This window comes from Cicer arietinum, chromosome 6, assembly GCF_000331145.2.
Source record: "Cicer arietinum cultivar CDC Frontier isolate Library 1 chromosome 6, Cicar.CDCFrontier_v2.0, whole genome shotgun sequence".
NCBI classification, from domain to species: domain Eukaryota; kingdom Viridiplantae; phylum Streptophyta; class Magnoliopsida; order Fabales; family Fabaceae; genus Cicer; species Cicer arietinum.
The window spans coordinates 46846775-46865073 of record NC_021165.2 but is presented as its reverse complement, the minus strand read 5'-3'; the positions used below and the strand labels follow the sequence as shown (position 1 = coordinate 46865073).

Below are 18299 nucleotides of genomic sequence, written 5' to 3'. Positions count from 1 at the left end.
GGAAAATTGAAGTATTTCTTGGGAATTGAAGTGGTTCACTCTATGAAATGGATTTTTATATATCCCAACAAAAATATATTACATATCTTCTGCAGGAAACAGGCAAGATAGCATGCAAGCCAGCTAGTACACCAATTGATCCAAATTTACATTTGGGAAATGCAGAAGAAGACATTGCAGTTGACAAGGAAATGTACCAAAGATTAGTTGGAAGATCATATATCTGTCACATACTAGATTTGATATTGCATTTGCTATAAGCCTAGTTAGTCAATTCATGCATCAACCAAAGGAGGTACATTTGCAAGCTGCACACAGAATTGTGCAATATTTGAAAGGGACCCCAGGAAGAGGAATTTTGTTCAAACGAAATGGAAATGTGAGTCTGGAAGCATATACTGATGCTGACTATGCAGGGTCAATTATATATAGGAGATCAACCACGGGATATTGCACTTTTCTATGTGGGAATCTTGTGACTTGGAAGAGTAAGAAATAAAGTGTGGTATCCAGATTCAGTGCTGAAGCAGAATTTAGGGCTATAGCACAAGGAATATGTGAATTACTATGGTTGAAGATCATTTTGGAGGACCTGAAGATAAAGTGGGATAAACCATTGAAACTCTATTGTGATAATAAATCTGCTATTAGCATAGCACATAATCCAGTGCAACATGATAGAACCAAGCATATTGAAGTCGATAGACAATTCATCAAAGAAAAACTCGACAGTGGCTTAATTTGCACTCCATATGTCTCATCCCAAGACAACCTTGCAGATCTTCTAACTAAAGGGCTAAACAGCAGCAACTTTGAAAAAATTGTATCCAAACTGGGAATGGAGAACATTTATTCACCAGCTTGAGGAGGAGTGTCAAAATATGTCCTATTTAATATTCCTCAATGTAGGGATTCAGTTGAATAGGAGTAATAATAGGGAATTAAATATATATGTGTACTAATAGGATTTGGTTGTTAAGTAATCTAGTATATATATATATATATATATATATATATATATATATATATATCTGATGTATTACCAATATAATTCATTCAAGAAATATATTTTTACTCTAATTCTTGACACAAAGAAACATGAAAATTACATAGTCAAAGTAGACATCGCCAAATGAAAGAACGAAAACTGTGAGGACACAACCAATTGTAGATTACAGAGCTCCTATGAAAAATAAGGTTTTACCCCTATACCAGAAGGAGTTCATGTACCAATTGTAGATTCCAGTGCTCCAATGCAAAATTAGACTTTACCCTATATCAAAAGGAGTTATGTACAACTAGAGATAATCCTATTATTCTTAACCTTACTCTTAAGTATCACAATTGACAAGAACATAGAAAAAAACAATAACAAAGGAAGTGGAAAATCATCAGAACAAAAAAAAAATACCAAACCAAGTTATTCTTACTTCCACATCCTCGATGAGTGAAAAGGTACACTCTAGAATCTCGTATGCTTCAATACTCTAGAATCTTGCTAAAACAGCAACACAAAAAATCCCCATGGCACTCCATCAAAGGAAAAATATACCAAAACAATAAGATATTAGATATGTAAATACAAAATGATCGTTTTCATGTACAATTGAAATATTTGTGAAAAACATTTTTGAAATATGTAGAGTAAAATTACATTGACTATTTGTGAAAAAACCCAAGAAAAACAAAGAAGAGTAACATAATCCTCCAAACCATGTTGTCGAACATCAATTAATTGGAAAGGCTCAAATCTTTCTCAATCTCTCCATAATAGTATGAACTTCCACAGTGCCATATTACATGTTTAAAAACCAAAATTTAAAAAAATAAATAAAAAAAGTCGTATTCTGGTTAAGAAAAAATGAGCATTGATAGGTAAAGAAACCCTAAGCCAAAACCTTTCAGTTGTAACCCTCACTCCACATCAACAGACATATCTCACCTGTAACATAAAAGAAATGAAATGAAAATAATTCACAATCCCAGCCAAAACAAACCTGAGACTTGATACACTACACTGCAGAAAACATGTTCATATTTCAACTCAACGTGCGGCAATCAAGCCAGAAATTAAATTCAAAATAATAATAAATTTCAATGAAAAAATAATATTGACTATATTTAACCACGAGTTAAAAACTGATAATCATGTATCAAGTTTCGCAAAACATCTTTACAACACCTTACAAACATCAGAAGTTCAGCCTACTGACACTAAACATTATCAACCGAAGAAAATAATTCAAATAACTGACGCAAAAGTGGAATGGGAAGAACAATGAATTAAAATCTAAGATCAAACCAGCGAAAGATATAACCATAAGGAATTGAACCTGCAACAACAAAGATTAAACCAAAATAAAGAAAAATATGTTGACAAAATCAATAAAGAAATATTTAAATGAATAGAATTTATTAGAAGAAAAATATGCTACGCACACTGCAGAAAAATAGGTTCATAATTCAATTTGTATGTCTGGCGATCAAAGCACATAAATAAAAATAATAAATGAATAACTCATTGAAGAAAGAGGTTGATAATCTTACTGGCTAATCTTTTGCAAAGGAATCGAGAAGTGTGGTTACCGCAATTTACACTTAGGAAATATATGAACGGTCATCATGACATTATTGTACAAAGCAGAAAGGAACTCATTTCCAATTTCTCTAAATATATATTATTTATTGATCAACAATCTACAAATATAATTTGACTTAAGTTGTCACCAGTCATTAAAGAGACTTCTAAAAACAGACATAGCAATTAACATATCATAAGAGAAACTAAATTAACTCATTAAAAAGTTCAATTAGATAGACATATTTTATCAAAGAAAAAAGACTTTATGTATTCTAAATTGTAACTTACTTTGGAACCTAACCTCAATTTCTTGCTTCCTTAGTCATGCTCAATACAATTTATAAATGCTAAAAACTACTTACATTTATACATATTATTTGTAAATTAGAAACTAAGAAAATATTCAAATTTTTACATTCAAGTCATGCCTTGAAGAACTTTGTTAAACATTACAAAACAGCAAAAAATTGGGTTCAAAATTCTTTTGATCAAAATTAATTAAATATAAATTATAACGAAAAAAATTTAAACTTCTTGTAAAAACTGTGAAGAAAAAAAAAAGGATTTCAGTGTGGGAAACAGTCATATTCTTGGAAGATGTAAAAGAAAGTAAAGCACAGATGTTTCCAAAGCTAGGAAGTATACTCCAAAATCGATATCCTACCCAATGTTTGGCAGAATCTTAAATATTAAAGTATTTCTTATCTTGTTAAACACAAAAATAAATATTACCAACACCACATCATATAAGCACAACTATTTCATTCAACTAAAATTACATTTCGATACAATGACAAGTTTTATCCTAAAGGCTTCACATCCATGATAATGTATATCTGCCAATGCCTTCACATCCCACATTACATTCAAAGTTATATCCGATTGAACTTGATACTAACACCAAAGATGTCGCAATCCCTATCCTTAAGATTAAAATCTGTAAATAAAAATAATGTCTCAATAAAGAAGTTTGATTTATCTGGCGATTTTCCTTTTTCTAATCCATGCATAGTATCAAAAAAGGCTCTAAATGTCCAAACATCAACTCTTTCTATCAAACAGATGAACACATGTCTCAAATTATCTTTGAAAGAAATCTACATGCACTTCAGCATCATAAATAATAAACGAATAACTCATAGAAGAAAGAGGTTGATAATCTTACCAGCTAATCTTAAGCAAAGGAATCGAGAAGTGTGGTTGCCGCAATTAAAGCCTAGGAAATATATGAACGGCCATCAGGACATTATTATACAAAACAGAAAGGAACTCATCTTCAATTTCTCTACATCAGAGGAAGAACTAAAAAGGTGGTGGGTGACAAAGAAGGAATATACTTCACATCAAACCCATGTAACACCAAAATGATACATGTACAGAGGAAATATGTTGTGATAAATAGATGCACAAAAAACCAAGAAAAAAGATGACAGGGTCACCAAGTCATCCCAATTTTTTCTTAACTGTGTAAGCTTTTGCACTGTCATAATACAATCAAAAACCCAATTGTAGAACAAACATTTGTACAGAAAAAGTAGTATTAAAGGTAAGACAACCGTTAAAGCTCAACTTTTCAATTATAACTACCAACTCTTACCACACACCAATAGAATTATCTTACCTGAAACAGTGAAAATCATAATAGAGACCAGAAAATAATTAGAATACAGAACATGAAAGATCAAATAAGAGGAAGATAGAACTAAAAGGAATCACATTTTCATAGATTACCTAGCTTGCAACTCCAAAGAGAAAATAACAAATAAAAAAAATACACTTTCAGCATAGATAAAGAGTTATTGAAAACAAAAAGCATATACTAGAGATTACCAAATAAAAAATGAAGGCTCTACTCCAAAAAGAAAGTTATCAAATTGATAAACCAGGATGCAAAAAACATGTGCACAATCATATTCTTATTTCTACTTATCAAAGCAAAATTAAAAATAAATCCAGAACAACTAATTTTAGAAGTTTGATTTTCTATCTGGAGTCATTCTTTGTCTTAACTGTAGTATTGAGAATCACAAAACATTGTAGATATCGAGGAATAAGCAAGCTGAAAAACGTCTCGATCTTCGAATGCATAATTATATCCAAAAACTATATAAACAATCAAACGAAGAAAAAAATTCAAATTCAAAAAATAGACATAAAAGAAGAATTGAAAGATCAAACAATCCAAGCCCAAAAACTCAATAATAACAGCAAATACAATAATCATAGTAATAAAAGCAAACTTCAAGCTCAAAACCAGCAAGAACATAAATAAAACCTCATTCAGGAAACCAAAATAACCAAGGAGAAAAGAGTGAGAATAATAAAGACCAAACATAATATAGAACCAGAAGGAATTGTGTGTTTCACATCTTCTCCAGCAGCACCAAACAGGGAAATAACAATTAGAAAAAAATTCTCTCTGAATCAATATGGAAATACTGAAACCAAAGAACATAGTAGGGATCACAAAATCAAAACTGAAGGCTCGATGCTATGAAGAACGTTGTCATTTTCATACACCAAGCAGCAGAAAATTAAGTTTATGATTCATTAGTATGCCTTACGATCAAAATTTGTAATTAATCCATGCATTAAGTATCAAAAACAGCTCTAGATGAACTAAGCTTCAATTCTTTCTATAAACAGATGAACACATGTCTCAAATTATCTTTTGAAAGAAATGTACATGTATTTCAGAATCATATATACTGAAGCCCTCCTTAAACTTTTAATAAAAAACACATTAATCAATATTGCCAAATTACAATATTAGGACAACCATTCCAGAATTAATAAATTCAAGGAGAAAAATCACCTACTAAATCCAAAGGCTTAAAGCATGTCCTAAAAATGTCTGCAACAGCTTTCACACCCAATGATACATTAATAGGCTCTCTTTTTGATAATCTTTGTCATCGTTTTCACTCTACATCCTCCTCGTGGTAACCACACATGATGATCAAAAGACAAAAACGCGAACAATTTAGTCAAAAGTAGAGACAACCTAATGAAAGAACAACGACTTTGACAATATGACACAGTCAATTGTAGATTCTAGTCCTCCTATACAAAATTTGTCTGCACCCCTACATCAAAGATCATGTACCACTTTAGGGATGATATTATTATTTTTATCCTTACACTTATTCTTATATTTATATATCACTATTAGAATATATTTTAATATCTATTATATTATATTTTTATCCCTACTGATGCTGCTGCTGGAAAAAATTTCTGACACAACCACTTCCATTGTGTGCGGAAATCTCCCAATCTACACAACCCGGATATTTTTAGGTCAAAAGTTGCTCCACGCGCGCTCATGTGCCTCTATGCATGGCTTCGTTTCATTAAAGTCACGCTGCTTCCTCTTTGGTGTTTGTCATACAATTTAGTTCAATTACATCTAATCCCACTGACGATCATTATGGTGGTGTCCCTTTTTCCACAGATGAATCATTTTAGTGACGACTTTTTTTTCCATTGATGGTCATTCTGACAATGTCTTTTATTTTCATGACTCACACTTTAGCATGGCAATTTGTCCCAAATGCACTGGCCCCATCTTTGTCCCAGAGGTACTGGCATTATCTTTCTCTCCTTGAAGTACGCCTCTCCAATATTACTTATTTGAAATTTCCAAATGCAGTTTTTAGAAGAACGGATCTTGCTTTGTTCAATTGCTTGCCATGAATTTCTCTCAGGCTGATGATCATATCGACTATCTGGCTAGGCTATATTTATAGCAATTCTCTCTGACTTCACCTACATCCCTGAGTTGCTTTTCCATCCTTTTCATTATTTTGCAGAGCAAAACATTATTCTCTTGTAACAAGCTAAAACTTATAAGCTTTAGCTTGAGGGGGAGTGTTAGAATATTAGAAAATATCTTATAATATCTATTAAATTATATTAGAGTATCTTGAGTTATTCCCTAGGATCAATTTATACTCACAAAGATATCTTATAATATCTCTCATTATTATTATGATTTATTCCTAATTTAGGATTGAGTCCATGTTTCACTATAAATAGAGATTAGTATTGAGTCTTTTGTAATCAAGTCATTATAAAACTATTATCAATAATATTCAAACCCTTATTATTTTCTCTCATCTTTTTCTCTAAAATCTAACAACTTCAACAATCACAGTTGACAATAATATACTAAAAAAGATAACAAAAGGAATGGCAAATCGACAGTACAAAAAAGTACCAAACCAAATTATCCTGAATTCCACATCCTCAGGGAGGGCAAAGGTTCTAGAATCTTGTATGCTTCAAGTACTACATAATCTTGTTGAAACAGAAACACAAAAAATCCAACACCAGCAGGACACTCCATCAAAGGACAAATATCCCAAAACAATAAGATATTAGATATGTAAAGAAAAAAATGACTGTTTTTACAGAAGGGTATGTGAACTAACATTCTTCATGCCACGGTTTCCATAGTAAACCACACAATCATAGGCTATCTCTTTGTTCTGATGATATGCAACATGGTTTGCAGAATTGTGCTACTCTTCAATCTTCTTTCTTGGTTTTTCTCCAAAATTTTCCAGAATCATGTAAATTTTTGCATTATAAGAATACAAATCAAAAACCCAAATGTAGAATAAACATTTGTAAGAAAAAAGAAGTATTAATGATTAGAACTAAGAAAACCCCTAAGGCTCAACTTTTCAATTATACCAACCAACTCTTACCACACAAACCAAGAGACTCATCTGACCAGAAACAGTGAAAATCATAACAGAGTAAATCGAGAAAACTGGTCTGGTTGACAGCAATTGACCGAGAAGAAATGAAATGGGCATAATTTATAATAATATAGTATGGGGTACCAAATTAAAACTGAGGCTCGATACTCTACACATAATGTAAATGTGTCGAAACAAACTATACTGCAAAAACAAAGTTCATATTTCAATTCCACGTGTACGGCGATGAAATCCAGAGCAAAATCAAAACTCAGAATCAAGAAAACAGAAAATAATCAAAATACAACACATGAAAGATCATACAAAATCAAGATAGCAACAAAAGGAATAACATGTTCATAGATTTAACTATCCTGTAACACCAAAAAGACAACAACAAATCAACCAAAATACGCTTTTAGAATTGATTAACAGAGAATTATTGAAAACATAAAAAATTGACTACAGATCTCCAAATCAAACATCAAAGCACACTCCATGTAGAACATTATTAGTTTGACAAATCGCGCTGCAGAAAAATATTCTCTGTTGAAGTTGTGGGATTTTAGAGAAAAAGAGGAGAGAAAATAATAAGGGTTTGAATATTATTGATAATAGTTTTATGCTAACTTGATTACAAAAGACTCAATAATAATCTCTATTTATAGAGAAACATAGACTCAATCCTAAATTAGGAATAAATCATAATAATAAAGAGAGATATTCTAAGATTCTCTATGATTATAAATTGATCATAGAAAATAACTCAAGATACTCTAATATAATATAAAAGATATTATAAGATATTTTTTAATATTCTAACACTCCCCCTCAAGCTAAAGCTTACTAAGCTTTAGCTTGCTACAAGAAAACAATGTTTTGCTCCACAAAATAATTAAAAAGATGGAGAGGCAACTCAGGGATGCATGTGAAGTTGGAGAGAATTGCTATTAATATAGCCTAGTCAGATAGCCTGATTGATCATCAGCTTGAGAGAATTCATGACAGGCAATTGGACAAAGCAATTTCCGTTCTTCTAAAAAACTGCATTTGGAAGCTCCAAACCAATAATAATGGAGACTCAAAATATTTAAACTTGGATCTGCTTCAAGGAGAGGGGCGTGCTTCGAAGAGAGAAAGGCAAGGCCCGTGCATCTGGGACAAATTGCCAAGATAAAGTAAGTCATGAAAATAAAAGACACTGTTAGAATAACCATCAACGGAGGAAGAAGTCATCACTAATATGATTCATATGTGGGAAAAGGGACACCACCAGAATGATCGTCGGTAGGAATAAAAGCCATTAATATAATCTATTAGTAAGAACTAAATTGCATGACAAACACCAAAGAAGAAGCAGCGCGACTCTAACAAAATGAAGCCATGATCGATAAACAGAGGGAGAAAGCGCGTCCAAAACAGGAGAGATAATGGCTTTTTGAACCAGTTCACATATTTTCATTGATCAAAATTCAAACCGAGAAAGGTCGCGTCGTAAACGATTGTCGAACCGAGGCAACACAAACCAAGAAAGGTCACGTTGTAAACGATTGTCAAACCAGATACTTTTGATCCTCTAGAAGTCGACTTATCAATTGCATTAACCATATAGCCTTCAGGTATGGTATGACAACATCATAGTATTTTTTAAAGTGATCCTGAGATGAATCAACAACTGATGTCAAAGCAGTTAAAGCTCCCTCTTACACCATTTGTTTACCATTCTGAAGAAGTACAGGCAGGTTGCAAACTATTCCATCCAAGTATGGTGTTAAAATATCATGTGTACAATTCTCGCTGAAGTTGAGCAGAGTTGAAGCAGCATGAATCTCTACACGAGGATTCTGAAAATCATCCATCGCAGCAGCTAGGGCTGGAAACACCCCTGATGATATTGAACATGCAAATATGGACCCAAATCAGTAGACAATTGCCTACCAATTGCATTAATAGCTGCCAACCTTACATGAGGATGCTGATCAGGAGATGAATTCAATACCATAGTCACCACTTGCTCCAAATTCTTTATCATGACCTTTGAGCATCCTTCAGCTATCTGAGCAAGTGCAATCAATGCAGCAAGACGTTTTTGCCACTCAGGTGTAGCCAAATATGCAAGTAATTGTTCAGAAGCAACAGGAACAATCGGATTTCTTCCCAAAGATATAGATAACCTATCCAAACATTCCTGTCCAACACTATAATTGCTAGTTTCACTAGCATCTTCATCCTCAAGCTCCGCAGTGTGCCAAGTTGGATCATCCTCAATATCCAAAAGCATTTTCATAAGAATCGCAAACAACCTGCTAGTAAAATGCGACATCTTCCTCGCCATACCAGCAACACACTCCCTCGCTTCAACGAGAGTTATCACAAATTGTTGAAAGGGTTGTTTTTTCGCAACAGCCTTCAACGCCCTAGCCTTAATTAGTTTAAAGTGATCATCATTCAATCTCGAGTCGCCACAAAAAACATCAGAATAGAATCCTTCTCCTCTTGTAGTACACGGTCCAATGAAAATCTTGCATCCATACTCCGTCTCATGTGACTGGCCAAGAATGTGAGCACTAGAATGCCAAAGAGTGTCATGTCCTTCATCATTATCAAACCTAAAGATCTGAAGTTGAGAATCCTCTTCAAGAGGACGAGTCATATCCCAAAGAACACAATTAACCTTAGCAATAAGAGCATTATTGGTCAAATTCTTTGAGATTTCACGAGCAATGTCCAAATGAGTAGTTTGCCATTTTTTTCCTTCCTTCACGTTTCCATCAGGAAGCAGTACCTTAATCACATCTATATATGGGGAAAGCAGGCAAATCTGTTGCTCCTCCTGAATCCATTCGAATATACGGACGCTCTTAGGGATTGAGGTGGGTAGGTAGGGTTCATCCTTTGCGTGAACAACCATGGCGGCGGCGGCGCTTTATGAATACAAATAGAAACGAGCAGTGGCGGCGGAGGAAGGTTTTTTTTTTTTTTGCGGTGAACAATACCGCACGGTGAACAATATTGCAACTGGTCTGTTGAAAATAAACGAAAAGCTACACATAATGGGTAAATCGGAATTGAGACACGGTTTATCGGGAAAAAAATCTCAACGAATGTTGGAATGTTAGAAAAGAGAAACTATGATTATATTCCCTAATTGGTGGAAACTCAGCAGCGGAATAAAAATGAGATCGCTCAAGGAGGATCGAAATAGGCTCTAGATACCATGTTGAAGTTTTGGGATTTTAGAGAAAAAAAGGAGAAAAAATAATAAGGGTTTGAATATTATTGATAATACCTTTATGCTAACTTGATTACAAAAGACGCAATAATAATCTTTATTTATAGAGAAACATAGACTCAATCCTAAATTAGGAATAAATCATAATAATAAAGAGAGATATTCTAAGATTCTCTATGATTATAAATTTATTATAGAAAATAACTGAAGATACTCTAATATAATAAAAAAGATATTATAAGATATTTTTTAATATTCTTACATTCTCACAATTATATTCTTTTTTCTTCTGATCAAAGCCAGAAGTTAAAAAATGAAGAACGACTAACTGAAGAAATTTGATTATTATATGTGGAGAAGTTCTCCGACTTATCCATTCTATTGAGGATCACAATTGTCTTCCTTTTTAAGAGCGTACCTTGATTATTCTAATGTACCACAATTGACATTGACGTAAAGAAGAATTAGAAGAGCGAACAAACAAAGATCTAACAACTCGATAATAGCAGCAGTTATAACTAAAATAAGAACAGCAAACTCCGAAGAAAACCTCAACCGGGAAACCAAAATAACCAGGGAGAAAAGAGGGAAAATAGAAAATATCAACCAGTAGGATAGGATCAGAAGGAATTGTGTGTTTCACATATTACCACCACTGCAAAATCAAAAGGGGAATAACAATTAGAAATAAATGCTTTCAGAATCGATATGGAAATACTGAAACAAAAAGATAAAACTAGAGATCACCGAATCAAAACTCAAGGCTCGATACTTCGAAGAAGGTTATCATATTGACAAATCACACTGCAGAAAAATAAGTCAACAATTCATTAGTATGTTTTGCAATCAACATCCATAAATAACAATTATAATGACTCTGAAGAAATTTGATTTATCTAGGTATTTCCCTTTCTTATCCATCCAACAAAGCTAACGTTCTAGATATCCAAACTTCAACTCACTTCAAAACACATAAATGCATGTCTTAAATTATCCTTGAAAGACAAAGAAACATGAAAATTACATAGTCAAAGTAGAGATCGCCAAATGAAAGAACGACAACTGTGAGGACACAACCAATTGTAGATTCCAGAGCCCATATGCAAAATAAGGCTTTACCCCTATACCATAAGGAGTTCATGTACCAATTGTAGATTCCAGTGCTCTAACGCAAAATTAGACTTTACCCTATACCAGAAGGAGTTATGTACAACTAGAGATAATAAAATTATTCTTAACCTTACTCTTAATTATCACAATTGACAAGAACATAAAAAAAAAAACATATAACAAAGGAAGTGGAAAATCATCATGTTGAATAAGAGAAAATGAGAGAGACATATGGTGAAACCGTGTGTCTGAACTACACAACGGAGTCTGTTTTATATAGGCTCAAGGCAATAAATACAAAAATAAATATGGAAGATATTATCTCTATTTACATGATATGTAATAAATATAAATATATTTTCAACACTCCCCTTCAAGCTGGAGCATATAAATCATATGCACCAAGCTTGTTACATATATAATTGATTCGAGGACCTCTTAGAGACTTAGTGAATACATCTGCCAATTGATCATTGGAATTAACAAAACTAGTGGTGATGTCGCCTGATTCGATCTTCTCCCTTACAAAGTGACAATTTATCTCAATATGTTTGGTCCTCTCATGAAAAACTGGATTAGAGGCAATGTGCAATGCTGCTTGATTATCACATATTAATGTCATTTGTGTTGCCTCTTCAAATTGAAGCTCTTTGAGTAACTGTTTCAACCAAATGAGCTCACGGGTCACTAATGCCATAGCCATGTATTCAGCTTCAGCGCTAGATCTTGCAACTACACTTTGTTTCTTACTCTTCAAAGATATTAAGTTTCCTCCAACAAGTACACAATACCCAGAAGTGGATCGCCTATCAATGGGTGAGCCTGCCCAATCGACATCTGAATAACCAACTATCTGAGTATGTCCTCTGTTTTCATAAATTAGACCTTTTCCTGGAGCACCTTTAATGTATTTCAAAATTCGTATCACAGCATCCCAGTGTTCTTGACAAGGAGAATTTAAGAATTGACTTACCATACTGACTGCAAAAGAAATGTCTGGACGGGTGACTGTGAGGTAGTTTAATTTACCAACCAATCTTGTGTATCTCCCTGAATCTAAAAATGGCTCCCCATGATTAGGTAGAAGTTTGACGTTTGGATCCATAGGAGTGTCAACCGATTTGGCATTCAACAAACATGTCTCTTCAAGAATATCCATAGCATATTTTCTTTGTGAAATTACTAAGTCATCCTTAGATTGGGCTACCTCAATACCCAAGAAGTAGAGGAGCTTGCCAAGATCTTTAGTTTGAAACTGATGAGATAAATTTTGTTTCAATTGGAGTATGCCATGTTGATCACTACCAGTTATGACAATATCATCTACATAGACAATCAAGTAAATGAACCATTGGGTTGAGTGGCGATAAAAAAGAGAATGATCAGCTTCACTTCGAATCATGCCAAATTGTTGCACTACTGTGCTAAATCTACCAAACCAAGCTCGAGGAGACTGTTTAAGACCATAGAGAGACCTCTGAAGTCGACAAACCATGGTAGAGGACTCCCCCTGAGCAACAAACCCAGGTGGTTGCTCCATATACACTTCTTCTTCAAGGTCACCATGCAAAAAAGCATTTTTAATGTCAAGTTGATGTAGAGACCAATGTCTGATGGCTGCAATAGAGAGGAGTAGTCAAACAGAGGCCATCTTAGTCACAGGGGAGAAAGTATCACTGTAATCGAGGCCAAAAACTTGAGTGTACCCTTTTGCTACCAAACGAGCTTTAAAACGATCAATCTTACCATCAAGACCAACTTTCACCGTATAAAGCCAACGACAACCTACTAAAGACTTTCCAGACGGTAAAGGAACCAATTCCCATGTACCACTACTCTTAAGTGCACACATCTCGTCAATCATTGCTTGTCTCCACTCTGGGTGAGATAAAGCTTCACCTGGAGATTTAGGAATAGAAACAGAAGACAGGGAAGACAAACAAGTATAATGCAAAGGAGAAAGACGATGGTAACTCAAGCCAATGTAATGAGGGGATGGGTTACGAGTAGGACGTATACCTTTACGAATAGCAATAGGAATATCAAGGGTCGGATCCGATAAAGAAGGAGGTGGCGGTGAAGGAGCGTCAGGAATGACCTCGGTATCAAGAACAGGTGTAGGGACATGTACAACCGATGGTGGTTGACGACGACGATATGTCTGAAGAGGTTGTACAGTTGGAGGATCAACAAGAGGAGTCTCAAGTGGGACAGTGGGAGGGGCCACAGGAGGTGTCTCAGGTGGGGCATACGTAATAGGCTCTAATGGTAAAAGAGAAGGTGAAATAGACTTTGGTAGGTCCAGAGGAATAGTTGCAGACAAAGGATCAGGAAGCGACTCATAGTATGTAACAGACTCAAAAAATGTGACATCAGCCGATATGAGATATCGTCGAAGAGTAGGAGAATAACAACGATAACCTTTTTGGGACCGATGATAACCCAGAAAGACACATTTTAATGATCGAGCTGAAAGTTTGTCAAGACCAGGAGTGAGATTGTGGACAAAACATGTAGATCCGAAGACCCGAGGAGGAAGTGAGTGAAGAGGGGTACCAGGAAAGAGGATCGAGTGAGGGACTTTGTTATCAAGAGCAGACGAAGGCATGCGATTTATAAGATAGCACGCCGTTAGAACAGCATCGCCCCAAAAGCGAGATGGTACATTACCATGAAGAAGGAGAGTACGAGTGGTTTCAATAAGGTGCCGATTTTTGCGTTCGGCTACCCCATTTTGTTGAGGTGTATGAGCACAAGATGTTTGATGAAGAATGCCGTTAGAGGTCATAAAATTTTGAAATTGATGGGACAAATATTCACGGGCATTATCACTGCGCAAAGTGCGAATGGATACACCAAATTGAGTTTTAATTTCCTTATAAAATTGTTCAAAAATAGAAAATAATTCAGACCTATTTTTCATTAAAAATAACCACGTACAACGGGAAAAATCATCGATAAAGGTAACAAAATATCTAGACTCAAGTGTGGAAATAGTACGAGAGGGACCCCAAACATCTGAGTGAACTAAAGCAAATGGGGAGGAAGCTCGTTTATTAGCTCGATCAGTGAAATGACTACGAGTGTGTTTCCCTAATTGACACGACTCACAATTTAAGCTAGATATTTTGGTTAGATTAGGTACTAATTGTTGAAGTTTGGGAAGACTCGGATGACCTAACTGAGCATGTATAGTAAGAGGAGAATATGTGGTAGGGCACGCTGTTGATGGGTTTGAGAGATAATAAAGACCATTAGACTCACATCCGACACCAATTTGTCGTCCTGATATTCGGTCTTGCAAAGTAACATTGCAATTAGTAAATGTGACAACACAGTCATGAGAACGAGTCAATCGACTAATAGAAATTAAATTAAATGGGCATCCAGGTACATAAAGGACAAATTTAACTAACAGAGTAGGGAGGATTTGGACAGTGTCAATCCCTTGAGACTGTGTTTGGGAACCATTGGCTGAGACTATCTTAGGTAAATAATCAGATGTTGTGAGAGAGGAGAAAAGAGTCTTATTACCAGTAATGTGATCAGATACACCAGAATCGAGAATCCATGGGCTATGAGAAGGTGAGATGCAAACAGGTGAATTACCACTTTGTGCGGCGGAAACAACGGAACTCGAGTTCTGACAATACTCTCTCCACCGAAGAAAATCTTTATAAGTAGCCATAATCAATAAGTAGTTACCTAAAAACCAGCAGCGAAACAGTGGCGGAATATGGTTTTTTTTTTTCCCGATGAACAGTACCGCGCGATGAATAGTGCGCGCGATGAACAGTTGACTGATTTGCTGGAAAAAAAAAAATGAACGAAAAGCGACAAAGAAAGGGTAAACCGGAAATGAGACACGGTTTACCGAAAAAAAAAATCTCACCGAAGGACAGTGGGTCCCGAGGTAATCACGGTATAGGGTTGTCTCTCTTAATAGGCTCTAGATACCATGTTGAATAAGAGAAAATGAGAGAGACATATGGTGAAACCGTGTGTCTGAACTACACAACGGAGTCTGTTTTATATAGGCTCAAGGCAATAAATACAAAAATAAATATGGAAGATATTATCTCTATTTACATGATATGTAATAAATATAAATATATTTTCAACACATCAGAACAAAAAAAATACCAAACCAAGTTATTCTTACTTCCACATCCTCCATTAGTGAAAATGTACCCTCTAGAATCTTGTATGCTTCAATACTCTAGAATCTTGCTGAACTAGCAACAACAAAAATCTGAAACCCCATGGCACTCCATCAAAGGACAAATATCCCAAAACAATAAGATATTAGATATGAAAATACAAAATGACCGTTTATGTACAATTGAAATATTTGTGAAAAATATTTTTGAAATATGTACAGTAAAATTACATTGACTATTTGTGAAAAAACCTAAGAAAAATTAAGAAGAGTAACATAATCCTCCAAACCATGTTCTCGAGCAGCAATTAATAGGAAAGGCTCACAAATCTTTCTCATCTCTCCATAATAGTATGAACTTCCGCACTGCCAGATTACAGGTTTGAAAACCAAAATTTAAAAAAATAAATAAACAAAGTTGTATGAAAAATGAGCATTTATGGGTAAAGAAACCCTAAGCCAAAACCTTTCAGTTGTAATCCTCACTCCACATCAACAGACATATCTCATATGTAACATAATCAAAAAACTAGACAGTCTAACTCCAAAAAAGAAATGAAATGAAAATAATTCACAATCCCAGCCAAAACAAACTTGAGACTTGATCCACTGCACTGCAGAAAACAGGTCCATATTTCAATTCAATGTTTGGCAATCAAGCTAGAAATTAAAATCAAAATATCAATAAATTCAATGAAGAAATAAGATTGACTATATTTAACGAGTTAAAAACTAATAATCATGTATCTAGTTTCCCAAAACGAGACTCAACAACACCTTACAAACATCAAAAGTCCAGCCTAATGACACTAAACATGATCAACCGAAGAAAATTATCCAAATAACTGACCTAAAGTGGAATGGGAAGAACAGTGAATTAAAATCTAAATAATAGCTACAAATCATTAAAATAATAAAAGAAAAAACTGTTAAAATCTAAATAATAGCCACATATCGAAACCAACAAGAACCAAATCAAGCCCCAAAATCAACAACCAAAAAAGAATAAGAATACAAAATAAGAAGATCAAACCAGCAAAAGATATAACTAGAAGGAATTTAACCTGCAACAACAAAGATTAAACCAAAATCAAGAAAAATATGCTGACAAAATCAATAAAGAAATATTTAAATGAATTGAATTTATTAGAAGAAAAATATGCTTCGCACACTACATAAAAACCAGTTCATAATTCAATTTGTAAGTCTGGCAATCAAAGCACATAAATAAAAATATGAAATGAATTACTCATTGAAGAAAGAGGTTGAAAATCTTACTGGCTAATCTTTTGCAAAGGAATCGAGAAGTGTGGTTGCCGCAATTAACGCCTAGGAAATATATGAACGGTCATCATGACATTATTGTACAAAGCAGAAAGGAACTCATCTCCAATTTCTCTAAATATATATTAATTATTGATCAACAATCTACAAATATAATTTGGCTTAAGTTGTCACCCGTCATTAAAGAGACTTCTAAAAACAGACATAGCAATTAAAATATTATAAAAGAAACTAAATTAACTCTTTCAAAAATTCAATTAGAAAGACATCCATTTATCAAAGAAAAAAGACTTCATGTATAGTATTTTGTAACTTAGTTTGGATTCGCTTTTTATGTTTCATCATCATTTTCGTGGACATATAAAATAAGTACATATAAATAAATGGAAGCTAACCTCAATTTGTTGCTTCCTTAGTCATGCTCTAAGTTTCTTTTCTAAGTGAAAGATTTCAAACCTTAGAATACTACAACGAATACAATTTATAAATGCTAAAAACAACATATATTTATACATATTGTTTTTGAAAATTACAAACTAAGAAAATATTCAAATTTTTACATTCAAGTCATGCCTTGATCAAAAAATTACAATCTAAGAAAATATTCAAATATTAAAACACTACAAAACAGCAATAAATTGGGTTCAAAATTCTTTAGATCAAAATTAATTAAATATAAATTATAACGAAAAAAAATTAAACTTCTTGTAAAAACGTGATGAAAAAAAAAAGGATTTCAGTATGGGAAACAGTCATATTCTTGGAAGAAGTAAAAGAAAGTAAATCACAGATGTTTCCAAAGCTAGGAAGTATACTCCAAAATCGATATCCTACACAAAGTTTGGCAGAATCATAAATACTATAAAGCATTTGTCGATAAACACAAAAATAAATATTACGAACACCATATCATATAAGCACAACTACTTAATTCAACAAAAATTACATTTCGATACAATTAAAAATTTTATCCAAAAGGCTTCACATCCATGATAATGTATGTCTGCCAATGCCTTCACATCCCACATTACATTCAAAGTTATATCCGATTGAACTTGATACTAACACCAAAGATGTCGCAATCCCTATCCTTAAGATCAAAATCTGTAAATAAAAATGTCTCAATGAAGAAGTTTGATTTATCTGGCGGTTTTCTTTTTTCTAATCCATGCATAGTATCAAAAAAGACTCTAAATGTCCAAACATCAACTCTTTCTATTTAACAAA

The 18299-nt window shown here is 33.8% G+C and overlaps 1 protein-coding gene and 1 long non-coding RNA gene across 3 annotated transcripts in view; both read right to left on the bottom strand.

Moving 5' to 3' along the window:
• The window catches only part of LOC113787022 (threonine--tRNA ligase, mitochondrial 1-like), an 18246-nt gene extending 8037 nt beyond the window's left edge, over nucleotides 1–10209 (bottom strand). For both annotated transcript variants that reach the window (XM_073369870.1, XM_073369871.1), the window contains exons 1-2: nucleotides 3747–10209; nucleotides 1431–1942 (exon numbers count right to left, since the gene is read on the bottom strand). In XM_073369870.1, coding sequence (XP_073225971.1) covers nucleotides 9155–10198 — 1044 coding nt within the window. In that variant the 5' untranslated portion in view covers nucleotides 10199–10209 and the 3' untranslated portion in view covers nucleotides 1431–1942; nucleotides 3747–9154. The remainder of the gene's footprint in view (nucleotides 1–1430; nucleotides 1943–3746) is intronic.
• A 52-nt stretch (nucleotides 10210–10261) lies between these two features.
• LOC105852439 (uncharacterized) overlaps nucleotides 10262–18299 on the bottom strand; it is a 41374-nt gene continuing 33336 nt past the window's right edge. Inside the window, exons 12-14 of the long non-coding RNA XR_012163489.1 lie at nucleotides 17067–18176; nucleotides 15792–16154; nucleotides 10262–11323 (exon numbers count right to left, since the gene is read on the bottom strand). This is a non-coding gene — a long non-coding RNA (uncharacterized lncRNA). The remainder of the gene's footprint in view (nucleotides 11324–15791; nucleotides 16155–17066; nucleotides 18177–18299) is intronic.